We start from the raw sequence: 12610 nt of genomic DNA on the forward strand, positions 1-12610 counted from the left end.
CTGATTCTGGTTTGGTTTTTTTTAAGTTACAATGTTTTCATTTAAGGTTTTTGAGGTAAATTCCACCATGGCACATGATTCAAAAATTCCCAGTGGTATAAAATGGATATTTGAAACTTTACTGCTATGTATAGCTTGAAGAAAGTCATTAGGGATTAAATTGTATCTTCAAGTATCTACAATAGTTCATTCTTTCATTTTCTTTCATTTTGGGGCCTATTAAAATTTGTCCTAATGTCTATTATCCTCCACAGACTACAACAAACTTCCTTCAACTCACACATCGTCCCTTCATTCCACCTGGCTGCTATTAGTGCCAGTAGTTTCCCTTCAGCTTGTGTTCCGCGGAACGGTCTCCTAAACCACAGCATGTTCTTGACTCACCGTTTCATTTTAATTCCTGATTAAATATATACTGGGTAAAAACACTACATCTGTTTACTACACTCTACACAGTCTTACCCGTTCTTTCTTATCTGGGATTGACCTTTAGTTCTAATGACGCTTTTTGTTATTTAAGATTAAAATTTGTTAATACAGTTGTAACCTAGAACTAACACATTCAGTGACACTTATGTCAATTTTCTTTTAAATGCCCATTGCTAATGGCCTAATCAAAGCAAGCATTTCATCGGGACGTAACTTAAATAGCTTTTACTGCACCATAGTCACATCTGTGCCCTGGTTTTCTTTGATTTGCTTTATTTTTTCCTACGGCAATAATCTTTACCCTGTTCAACCAATCACAGACTGGCAGAAGCACAGAAAACCTTACTTGTCAACTAAAAATGTGTTTTATTAAAGGACCTTTCTTTTACATATTGCATCTCCATCAATTTACATCTGCTATCCCCAGCTGACCTTCACTGGGAGATAATGTCCATCTGAAGATAACCGTACCAAATAAGATTCTTATGCGCACAGTAAATCCCACCCAGTCTCTTCACAAGCCCAGATCTCTCTCACATGAAACACAGCTAAAAAGGGGCAAGTGTAAAATAAAAAGAGCAGACAGTTGCACTCACTGTCACTATGTTTGAAAATAAAATCTTCTCCAAAGAGGGAGCAGGTCAGTTAAACAAATGCAGAGAATTTCCAGAGTTATGTTACCAGGTTATATTTGACTGGAGCCTACACCGCATTTCAGGCCACAAAATATTTAACTCTACAGAACTAAAAGTAAGCTCAAGTAAGGTGTATAATTCATCTACTTAAGAGGGCTTTTCTTTTTTTCTTCAGAAGATCTAGTTTTGGCCACAAGTAGACACAAACCTATCTGCACTATCTGTTGTCCGCAACGCAATTTTGGATATATATTTATGTGTTTGGCCACATGAAGCCAAGTAAAGAACTACTGACTAAACCAAGTGAGCTTAGTTCTCTGGATTTAGATGTTTTGAGTATTCAGCATTGGCTTGTTTTTCTAAACATGAAATAATGCTTTAATTGACCTTAGGCTTGTTTTTCATAGACACAGGAAAACCCAACCACGAACACCAGTTGTTTGTTTATGGAATCGCCATATTAATAGTTTATGAGGGGCTAGGGGATGGAAAGTTAGACTGACATTTTAACACTTGCAATCCCTAGGTCACAGAAGACAGTAGGCAGAAGAAACATTAAATACTTTAGTTACCATCTGTAGGTAGCTAGCAACAGATACAGAGAAAAGTGGGGAAATGGAAATAACGGAGTAGAGGTTACAATGGAAACATCAGCGGAAAATCAGAAGTCCTTTAATAAAAGAAGGGCATTAGAAGCGTTTGTTCCATGTGCTGGACACTCCTTTGGAAAGCTAACCACCACATTTTCTTAAATTCTATTAAGACATCCATATCATCAACGGGTCTAGTCTTAAAAAAAGCTGGTGCTGCGATAGTGACATGCAAATAAGTGTCTGTGCTTAGGTGGAAGCGGGCACCAAAGAATGAACTTTCCCTGGAGAAGCGCTGTCCGATGGTGCAGGCCAGGAGCACACCCGCCATGGTACCCATCCCCAGGGGAGCTGCGCGGCCCCAGCCCGGGGAGGGAAGATCTCCGTGCAGAGCCCCATGATGATGATCATCCTGTTCTGCTCTGAGACCCAGCTCCCCCACCGAAGTGTCAGTGAGGGCCTCGGCTGTCCCTTGGGGGGTGAAGGAAGTAACTTTCCAGCCCTCCTGCTCACTGGGAAAGCACGACCCAGGAGACCTGTGGATGGACACGTGGATTCTGCCTCGGAGCCTCGAGGGGAGGGTGCCACGGGGGGGGGGGGGGGAAGGGGGTTTACTACGGATACCCCCTCGGCGAGACAGGACACCCCGACACCGCCGAGGGCCCGAGGACTGCCACGCAGCCGCGGCTCCCCGCGCCAGCAGCGTCCAGCGGAGCGGCCCAGCGCCGTGGGGGAGGAGGTTTCTCCGGCCGGACAGAGCCTCCCCCCCTCCGCCGCCGCCCCCCTCACAGCGGCCGCGGCCGCCTCACGGCGCGGGCGGCTCCGCAGCGCCCTCCGCGCCCGCCGTCGGCAGCGCAGCGCAACGCACCGCACCGCACCGCACCGCAGCGCGCGGCCGCCGGCTCGGCTCCCCTCCCCCGCGCGGCCCGCCCGCTCGCTCCCTCGCTCGCTCGCGCGCGGCCGCCTCGCGAGCGCACACCTCCCCTTCCGAAAAAGCAGCCGCTTCCCTGCTTTATATACCCTGCTAAAAATAGCCTGCCGCCGAGCTCGCCAATCAGGAGGGGGCGAATTTCGAATCGGGCCAATGGCGGGAGCCGTCACGGCCAGGCTCGGTCACGCCAGGAGGAGCCGCGATGCCTGCCGCGCGGCGATTGGGCGGCTCTGACATCATTGGCACGCGGGGCGCGGAGTGCGTGGCGGAGATTGGGCCGCGGCGGCAGGCGGCGTAATGGGATCACGCGGGGCGGGGGAGGGCGCGGGGGGCGGGGGCGGCGGCGCGGCCGGGCAGAGCTTTGAATAGGGAAGTTTTGCAGGGGGTTACATTTGCAGTCAGCGCCGTGTTTGCAAATATTGAGTCCGCTCCTGCGCAAGTGTCCTCCGCCGGCCGCGGGAGGGGAGAGCCGCCGCGGCCGCCTCGGGAGACGTCCTGCCTTGCTGTGCAATTAAACTTTGCATGAAACTTTGGGTCTTTTCTCCTCCCTAAGCTCCTCAAGGAATTAATATATATCTCTCTCTGTATAGAGATTTTTTTTTTAATTTTTTTTTTTCTTCTCTGGAGGAAGGGGGGGGGCTTGGAAACTGAGAGCAGAGGTTTGACACCCCCCCGCACACACCCCTCAACCCCTGCACATAAAGGAGGCATCTGTATTTTTGGTAACCAGCACTGACTTTGTTGTTGCAACTTGAGACATGGATGTTCTCCCAATGTGCAGCATCTTCCAGGAACTCCAGATTGTGCACGACACGGGTTACTTCTCAGCCTTGCCGTCCCTGGAGGAATATTGGCAACAGGTAAACGAGGATGTCGATGTTGTTGTTGTTGTTGTTGTCGGTTTTGGTTTTTCTTTTTTTTTTTTTTAAGCCGTATTAAAGGATGAGCGGATTTAAAAAAAAAAAAAACCAAACAAGGCGGAAAAAAAAAAAGCCCAAGTGTCAGCAACGAGTTTGGGGAGAATTCAGCACAGATGTGTACCGATGTTTTGAAGCAGGTGTTTCGGTTTTGAGCAAGACGCCTTTTTGGGGGGGGAAGGGTCCCGAGGCGCCCGTAAGGAGCTGCGCAACTCCCGTCTCTCCTCACTTACCGCCCGGCCCTGCCGGACGGCGAGGGGCTGTCAGCCCGGCGGCGGGGGTCCGGCCGCCCCGCTCCGCTCCGCTCCGCGCCCCGCTCCGCTCCCCGCTCACCCGCTCCCGCAGCGGCGCGGAGCCCGGCGCTCCGCTCCCGCCTGCTCCACACCGAGTCCTGGCAAAAGTTTTGCGCTTGTACCAGGTCCAAACTCCACAGCTGGGTCTTGTCATCCGAGCTCCCTGCCTTGGCCAAGGGCTGCTTTTCGCCCCTTGCTGTGTTTTGGGGTTGTCTTTTTTTTATTATTTTTTTTTTTTTCCTGGCTGTGACGGGGGAAAAAAACAATTACAGGAGCGTACGTACACATATGTATGGGTGTGCATATATAGCTGTGTATAATGTAGCTGTTTTCCAGCGCAGGGAGCTTTGCAGAGTCCGTGAGTTGTCAGTCATATGACAGCGCTCCCCTTGTACTAATTGCCTTGGTCGGGAAGGAGGAAGGACGGAGGCTCCTTCCCTTTAATGGACATATTTTGTTGCTTTTTTTTTTTTTTTTTTTTTTTTGTTTCCCCCTCCTTAATTTGATCCCAGCAGCGGGATGGCAGGAGCTGCGGTCGCCGCTGACATTTGTGGGTTACCCCGGCTGGGCTCCGGGGGGGCCGGGGCCGCTGGCTCCGCTCCCCAGCCGGGAGCTGCTCAGCCCGGGGACCAGATCAAATACCTGCTGGCTTTTCAGAAGGGCGAAGGAGCCTTTCCGAGAAGGTTGAAATGCAAAGTGTTACAACCTTCACATGCCTACTAATTGTATGCAATGCTTTTTTTCTTTTTTTTTCCTCCCTCCCCCCCCTTTCCCCTTTCAAAGAGGCAGCTTCATAGTACGTGATTGAAATGGAGCTAAGTAGTTTCCTTCAGGCATTTGGGCTTTTGGCGAAGGGCCAGCCCTCGTTCCCAGTAGCCTTCAGAGGCATTTAAACTCGGAGAGAGCTTCACTCCGGTCCCCATTGCTGATCTACCTAATGAGAAATTTAAATTAGCCGGGAATATGAAAGTTTAACAAGACCTTAATAAATGCTTTTTTACCTGCTTTCATGGTAAAGCAATACACCATTGTGTTGTCCCTGTCGAAACCTTTTTTGTTTTTAACGTGTGTTGCAACTCAGTTACCTAATAATAGACAAATGCGTAAATATTGTGTGCAGCAGGAGGGTTGGTTTTGGGGTTGTTTGGGCTTGCTTTTTTTTTTTTTTTTCCCCTTCCTATTTTTGCCCACACTCCTAGCCTGGCCAGAACATGTGACCCAGTTTACTTGAGCTGGGGGAGAAAGGAGGCTGCTCCCATGGCGGCTCCGCTCATGGACAGATGGGAAGGGGCTGCGAGGGGAATGTGTGGCATTTGGGATCAGGTTTTGCTACCGCGCTTGGAAGAGATGATCTTGCTAAAATAAGTAGAGTTTGGTATGGAAACTTGGTGTGTCCATTTTCTCTGTAAGGCTTCCATATGGATCGTTTCCTATAGTGGAAAGAATAATCCCAAAACATCAGCTTGTTGCCATAACAGTTCATACTCCTTTTTTTTTTTTTTTTTTTTGTCTTTGAAAATGGCTAGAAAGTCAGCAGGGTGAATTGAAATTGAAAACCGCAGCTTCACCCATTTAGGGTGGTTTTGTTTTTTGTTTTGTTTCATTTCATGGAGTAGAGGGGAATGCGTTGGGGGGGGAAGTTGTCCATGTACTGTTGCATGTATATTTGAACAGAGTACTTTCTTGGCAGATGGTCAGGGTTTTAAAAGGAAGTCTCCTTTGGCATTGCGTGAAAGAAAGAGAGAGATGACTCATACAGTTGCACTCTTGGCCAGTAGATAAAGTTCTTGTTCATTGTGGGACTCCCAGCAGGACCTCAGAGTAATTTCCCGTTTTGCATCCTATAGAATAGGACATTTCTACTCTGGAACTTTTTTCTCCCCTCTCCCGTGTTGTTGAAGTTCGCCGTGTTCCTCCGAACACGCATGGGAGCAGTTCGAGTTATGTGGCGTACATGCCAGTGCGCTTGGAAATGACATTCTTTGAAAGTCGAGTGTGCTGCGTTCTCATGCACAGGAAATGGGAGGATGTCTGCTGCTCCATTGATGTCCCCAGAAGACAGGCCGGCAGCTCCGCAGCCATGCTGAAATGTGGCTTTGTTTTCTGACACAGCGTTTGGGTTTTAACTGCGTGTCAGAGCACATTGTGTTCAGTTGGGTCCTTTCAGTCTCGTGTTTGTGTGAGAGCTACAAAACAACTTGAAATTACATGAGGCACAAGAGCAAAGTGTAATTATTTGTTGTGGTTCTCTATGGTCCTTTTCAACGTCAGCCTACTGAAAACACAGATTTTATGATGAGAGTGATGATAATTTGACTGACTCATTAGAATGCTATTTGAGAAACCAAAGCTGACTTGCACCTTCAGCTGTGCGTTTGAACTCCTGCCCAGGTCTCGAAAAGTGATTTCTTTTCATCATAACAGTCACCTAGTTACGGCTGGAGGAGCCTTTAATTTGTTTTGAACCTAGAAACCTCAAATCGAACATACTACGTTCCTGAATGCTTTTTGAAGTGTAAAATACAATTGGGTTTATTTTTAAACAAGCTTGTAACTTCTCCCTTTTTTCTGCCTTTCCTTTCACCTAGACCTGTTTGGAGCTGGAACGGTATCTTCAAAGTGAACCCTGTTACGTTTCTGCATCTGAAATCAAATTTGATAACCAAGAGGATCTCTGGACCAAAATTATTCTGGCACGTGAGAAAAAGGAGGAATCTGAACTGAAGAACACGTGTGTCCCAAAAGAGGACAATCTTACTAGTCAGAACTTAGAGACCAACAGTTTGAATTCTGACGTGAGCAGCGAATCTTCGGACAGCTCTGAGGAGCTCTCGCCCACGACAAAGTTTACCTCTGACCCTATAAGCGATGTTTTAGCCAGTTCAGGAAACTTGAGTTCGTCTGTCACTTCCACTCCCCCTTCGTCTCCTGAGCTGAGCAAGGAGCCTTCTTCCCAGCTATGGAATTGTACGCCGGGTGAGTTGCATTCACCGGGGAAAATTCGTTCCAGTACCGCTGGAAAGACTGCAGAAAAAGGTACACCCGCCAATGGTGACACCTCGCCAGATGGCAGAAGGCGTGTTCACAGGTGTCATTTTAACGGTTGCAGGAAAGTTTACACCAAAAGTTCACATCTGAAAGCACATCAGCGCACTCATACAGGTTAGTAACCATCTGCTTATTAAGAGTTGGCAAGTACTGTAGGGAATACTCCTGATGGTGGTGGTGTCACAGAGTTACACAATCGTTGGGTGGGAGCCCAGGTTTGGAGAGATGATGTAATAGTAGTAGAGGCTTACCAGCATGGACGACATCACTTCCTCATTCTCTTCGTAAGCGAGCTGAAGCCAAGACAGTTGGTGGTAGATTAGTCCGCTGTCATAGCGAATAGGACAAATAGGAGCCTCTCGTCTAAGTAGGCAAGTTGGGAAGCTGCAACGGCATGCGGTCTTCAGGAGCAAAGGTCTAGCCAAGGTGGACACTAGACCTTTTGTCAACGTTTATTTCTAAAGCAAAAGCGAGCTGAGACTTTCTTGCAAAAAAAGGAACGTCGTATCCAAAAATCTGTCAGATCACTAAATACTGTAAGACCTTGTTTTCGTGGTTCGGTCTACATGGGGTCTATTCAATCAGACATCCCAAGGCCTTGATTGTATAAAGTATAGCAATAGTTGTAAGTCATTTAACAGTTTTGTGTGGCATTGTTATCAGCAAAAATCTTGGAAAGCCACAGTGTGTTGTAGTCCTTCTAACATATCTGCCTAATTGGACTTACAAATGTATAATTTACTGTATGATTTCATCCCAAAATACCGAGCAACAGCATTTTATTGTTATGGAACCTGAACTAAAAATAGCAATCCTGTGTGTTATTGGGAAAGAAAGTGAGGAAGATAGACACTTCAGGGCTTTTATAAATATTTTATGGTTGAAGAAGCGTGCTGATTTGCTTGTTTGAGCATTATTATTTGACATCTCTTTATGACAGCAGTTAGATATGTAAGCTGCACCTTGGCTCAATAGTCATCGCTTAACGTGAGGAATTGGCCTGGCATTCTTGGTGTACCAGTCCAAAGACCTATACAGGGTTGGGTTTGGTTTTGGGTTTGTTTTTTTTTTTCCCCAAGATGTGGAAAGAGAATTCAAGGAAAAGATCCTTTTTTGACTCATAGCATTTTGTGGCTTTTATGGGAAGTCTGAGCAAGCTCGGATGCTCCCATTGTCATGCAGAAGTCAGATAAAACAAGATTATTTCAAGAGGAAAGAACAACTTCCACTGAAGCCGTGGTGGTTGAGCAGATGTAAATAGCTGCCGGCCTCAGAAGTATTGCAGAACTGTTGTCCTGGTGCTGTCTGGCTGAGAACGTTCCTGTGAATGGAAGTGGTATTTCTTGAATGCTGAAATAGCAGTGTTCAAAGTGGTGTGCAGGCTTTTCCAAGAATATGTGGCTCAGCAGAAAAGAGGTTGCATGTTATGCAAATGAGTGAGTGACAGAGGACTTTGATGCAATACAGTAGCCTAATTGCATTTTGGAGCCTAGCTGTGCTGTCTTTAATCACCTTTATGAGGTGAATGATACCTGTTTGGGAGTAAGCCTGCCATTATGGATGAACAGGAATGGTAGAAGGTTGGATTTCTTTGTTTCCTGTGAGCGTGTTTCAGCGCTTTTTTTTTTTTTTTTAATGAGCTTATTTGATGTGCTGTTGCAGCAAAAATAGTTAAGTAGGAATCATGTGGATGAATTTTGCAAGCCGCCTTTGCCTACATGTTCTGAAGCATTCAGATAGGTTAAGTAAAATTGGCTGTGTTTGGGGGGTGGAGGAGGTTTACATAGAAAATGAATGGGATAGCACCTATCTTTCTTTGAATGAAGTCATGACTAACGTGTAATCTGCTTTCTTTGTAGGGGAAAAGCCTTACAGATGTTCATGGGAAGGGTGTGAGTGGCGTTTTGCAAGAAGTGATGAATTAACCAGACACTTCAGAAAGCACACTGGTGCCAAGCCTTTTAAATGTAGTCACTGTGACAGGTATGTGACTGAAATGCACCTCTTTAAATAGTTATTTTTAATGCTTGTTGGAAAGTGAGTCTAGGCTGCTTTTCACTTGTGAGGGAATCATTTGGGAACGCAGCTATGTCTGGTGTTTTTAAGGGATTATTGTATATTTAGACTGGAAAAAAACCCTTCCCTTTTACTAATCACTGAGACGTGGTTTGTAGCCCGCTATTGCAGATGAGCGTTGGGAAGTAAGTCCCTGGCGTTACCACCCATCTGCAGAGCTCCTGGGTGCCGGCAGACACCTTGAGTGCTCCCTTCTGTCCAGGGAATGCCAAATCCCTCCTCGACCAGCCAAATTTCAGAGTAGCAGAGCAAGGGGGGTGCCTCAGCCACGCGGGCCGCGTCGTGCGTGCCAGCACCCGTGGGCTAATGCGCAACCTGGCTCTTGTCTTGCAGGTGTTTTTCCAGGTCTGACCACCTGGCCCTTCACATGAAGAGACACCTCTGAATGGGTCAAGAGGTGAATCCTGCGGGCTAAGAGGCGTCAAGGTTGAAGAGCCTTGAGCGGAGGGATGCGTGTTCCAGCCAAAGCATGCCATTTTGCACCCTACCCAGTTGCCTCCAGGACCTCACTTCCTTGAAGGTCTTTTGAGGGCTAATAAGTCATGTAAGAAACGGCATAGCAACCGCGGTGCATGATGTTTGGGGTTTCCTGGACTCATACACTGGTATCTAACCTTCTGAGTGGCTCCTAAGCCTTTGCCGTGAGCATGTGCACTGAGAATGTTAATGATTGGGCGACTGTATGCGATGAGGATCTCTTGATGACTGTATGCTGAGGCACATTTTTTTTCTTGTGGTTGTTTTATAACTGTAAGAGAAAAAAATTAGTCTGAATGTCTTGTATGTGAGGAATATCTCGTGAGATGGGACGACCACCAATCATTTCCAAGGGGTGGGGGGAGGGGTGTCTGCACCTTTTTAGAGGGAAAACAGAGAGGGGAAAGGGGGGAATAAAAAGAGTCAGGATGCCAGAATGGAGATGGGGGACCTCCCTGTTCCTGTGTGAGAGGAGCTTTAGGTGTCTGGTGCAGCTATTAAACGTGCAATGTGTCAAGTAGCTTGTTTTACTTGCTACAGAGCTCATTTGTAATCCATTGTATAAGCTGTGTATTTACAAATGTAACACAACTATAACTTTTCATTATAATACAAAGGTTATTGCATGGTTCTGGGGAACTATATGCTTTTCCATTCTTTAATCAGGACTGCAGTTTTGATTCCAGTTAAGAGCAGCTAAAATACAATTGGTCTAATGTTACATAATGTATGGAACATGAATAATTTTTTCTGTTGGGTGGATAAAACCACTATTGGTTAGAAACTGATTTTTCTCATGCAGCTAATTTTTCTCTTATTTATGCCTTGAGGACTAACTTCTGGTTTTCTAGCTGTTAATGCACTGTTGACCTTAATAATGGTGCCTTATGCAAGTGACCTTCTCTTGTAGGGGGTCTTATACAGGGGTATGGGTGATGCATGCTTTATTAAGGCTCTCTTTTCACCTGGCATTGTACTGTATCAAATGTATAATATGAGGGGAAAAAAAGGTTACTTCCAGGGTCCTCCTTCACAAAGACAAATATAGAGAAAAGTCATTCATGTCAGTACAGTATTTGTTTAACTTAGACAATTTGACTGTGTTACAGTATAATGCATATGCCAGTTGAATACCTGACCAGTTCTGCCACCTTGAGACTTTTTTTATATTGACCTTGCACAACAACTGTGTATATACACACCCCAACTGTACTTAATATGTCGAGTTTTCATACATATTAAAGATACAGAAGTATTAAAAGATGTATTTGCTTAAAAGGCACAAGTTTCACATCTATATATCTAGCTATCTGTTGGTCATACAGAAAGAAACTATATTACTTTTTTTTTAAAAGTGGGCAGAAAAATAATTGTGTATGTATATTTGTGTGTACAGTCTGTGTATGTGTGTATATATATAGATAATATATAAATATTTTTTTTAAAAGGAAAAAAAATTAGAACACATAGCTAGAAAATGCCACAGCCCATCAAAATATTCCCTCTCCCCCCCGCAATACGGTTATTAAGGAGACAAAGAAATGAAAGATACAATTAATTAAAATCTAGCATTTTTAGAGGCTTTACCTTTAGCTTAATGGTATGCTAAAGGCTTTGTTGGCATTCAGTCCTTCTCAGACTGCTGACTGTGTTTTGTAGTTATTAGGTTGTCTGGAATAGCATATCTGTGGCCATTTAAGAATGATATGAACCGAATATTGGCATGCTAAAAGAATATTAGCTGTGTGCAGATGAAGTACACTCGGGTTTTGGCCTTCCAGCTTACTGGAGGACCTGTGAGTGAGCTAGTCGTTGTGGTGGTTGAGCTCTAATTTTACATAGTTCAGCTAAAATAAAGACTGTTTTTTCCTAGAGTAGAAATAGTCTGTCCAAAAGCAGTATTTTTTTTTTTTTTTAAACCAGCTCACTACAGTCGATGCAATGAAACACGTAACCTGTTTCTTTTTCTATTTATTATCGGTCTTGCTTACTATGCTAATATTTTGGTATATCTTCCTGGAAATGTATGTAGATAAGTGGTTTAAAAAAAGTATATGCAAGTGATCTGGTTCGAAAGAATACACAGGCTTAAATCATTCTCATTTCATTTTTGGTTTAAATTGCCTGAAAATGCACTTTTTTTTTTCTTCCCCCAAACAAACAAAATTTCCCAGAAAATGGATTTCTATTTAGGGTTGGGTTTTGTTGCATTTTTAACTCCTTGTTTGCATTGTCCTTGGCTTAGCCATAATTCTTATAAACAAGAAAGTAAACAAAAGCAAAAACAAACAAACAAAAAACCAACCCCAGACAAAAAAAAATTAAACTTGCACTGGCTTGTCTCAATTGTGAAATACCATCAGACTTGTGTGGATGGGGTGGGGCTGTGTGCCATATGTCAAATGCCTGTAATTTTCTTAATAAGCAAGTACATTTTGTTCAGGTGATAACTGAGCCTCAATCAAGCTGAAAAATAAAAAAAAATAAAACATTTTTGCTTGAAATTTAAGAAGAAATGTTTCTATTAGTGAAATTTCTTTTTTTGTTTTTGAAGCACCCTGTTATCTAAAGAATCTCTTTGTAAGATTTTTGTAAAAATTTTGTTTTACAAGATTTTATTTGAAATTGTTTTTTGCAAGATTGTTATATTTCTGTATGAATGTATTTTTTATTGGAATAACATAAAAAGAAATTCTTATCAGCATCACGTGTCTGGTTTCGTCTTTCTCCTCTCTGAAGTCCTACACACCAAACGATGTCAAGTACTATGTCGATGCTTTGCCTTGAGTCACCTGGTCGCAGGTACAAACAACTTTGGGTCAGGTCACTTTGTGGAAGACAAGCCCTGATGAGAAAGTAATTTTGGCAGTAGAAACTAAAAGTTCTTCCATATCTGAAAAGCTGTTGTTCACTCATCTTTTATCTCAGCGGAATAAATAGTTAACGCGATTGTTACTGCAAGACTGCATCTTTATTCCAAATCGTTTGTTCTGGAGAGGTGAATGCACATATGACAAGTTCTGCATGTGGGAAAGGAGATTCAGTGGGCATTCAAAGTGAAGGGAAAAAACGAGAAAGGTGATGGCTGGGCTGGAGGCACCTGTCCTTAACCCTTACTGCAGACTGCGGGCCTTTGAACTGCCTGGTCGATGGGGAAGCAAGCCCGAAACCTTGAAGGCGCAGTTGTGGGAAGGAATGCAGGGAAGGAACCACG

The 12610-nt window shown here is 44.6% G+C and overlaps 1 protein-coding gene and 1 long non-coding RNA gene across 2 annotated transcripts; one reads left to right on the plus strand and one right to left on the minus strand.

Moving 5' to 3' along the window:
• Positions 1 to 1619: 1619 nt before the first annotated feature.
• On the minus strand, positions 1620 to 2840 carry LOC128150229 (uncharacterized). The gene is made up of 2 exons (XR_008237990.1): positions 2533 to 2840; positions 1620 to 2190 (listed from the first exon to the last, which is right to left on the minus strand). It is a non-coding gene; the product is annotated as an uncharacterized LOC128150229 (long non-coding RNA).
• Positions 2841 to 2975: 135 nt separating this feature from the next.
• On the plus strand, positions 2976 to 12357 carry KLF6 (KLF transcription factor 6). Its single transcript, XM_052806256.1, has 4 exons — positions 2976 to 3445; positions 6384 to 6957; positions 8703 to 8826; positions 9253 to 12357. The coding sequence occupies exons 1-4, from the start codon at positions 3344 to 3346 to the stop codon at positions 9302 to 9304; spliced, it is 852 nt and encodes a 283-aa protein (XP_052662216.1). The 5' UTR covers positions 2976 to 3343; the 3' UTR covers positions 9305 to 12357.
• Positions 12358 to 12610: the final 253 nt, after the last annotated feature.

The sequence above is a fragment of the Harpia harpyja genome, chromosome 1 (genome assembly GCF_026419915.1).
Source record: "Harpia harpyja isolate bHarHar1 chromosome 1, bHarHar1 primary haplotype, whole genome shotgun sequence".
NCBI classification, from domain to species: Eukaryota; Metazoa; Chordata; class Aves; order Accipitriformes; family Accipitridae; genus Harpia; species Harpia harpyja.

Excerpts from the sequence above, each read along its gene's own strand:
- KLF6 (XM_052806256.1), top strand. The coding sequence starts at position 3,344 with ATGGATGTTCTCCCAATGTGCAGCATCTTCCAGGAACTCCAGATTGTG. Across the intron at positions 6,958-8,702 it reads ACATCAGCGCACTCATACAG|GGGAAAAGCCTTACAGATGT; the intron begins GTTAGTAACCAT and ends CTTTCTTTGTAG. Across the intron at positions 8,827-9,252 it reads AAATGTAGTCACTGTGACAG|GTGTTTTTCCAGGTCTGACC; the intron begins GTATGTGACTGA and ends CTTGTCTTGCAG.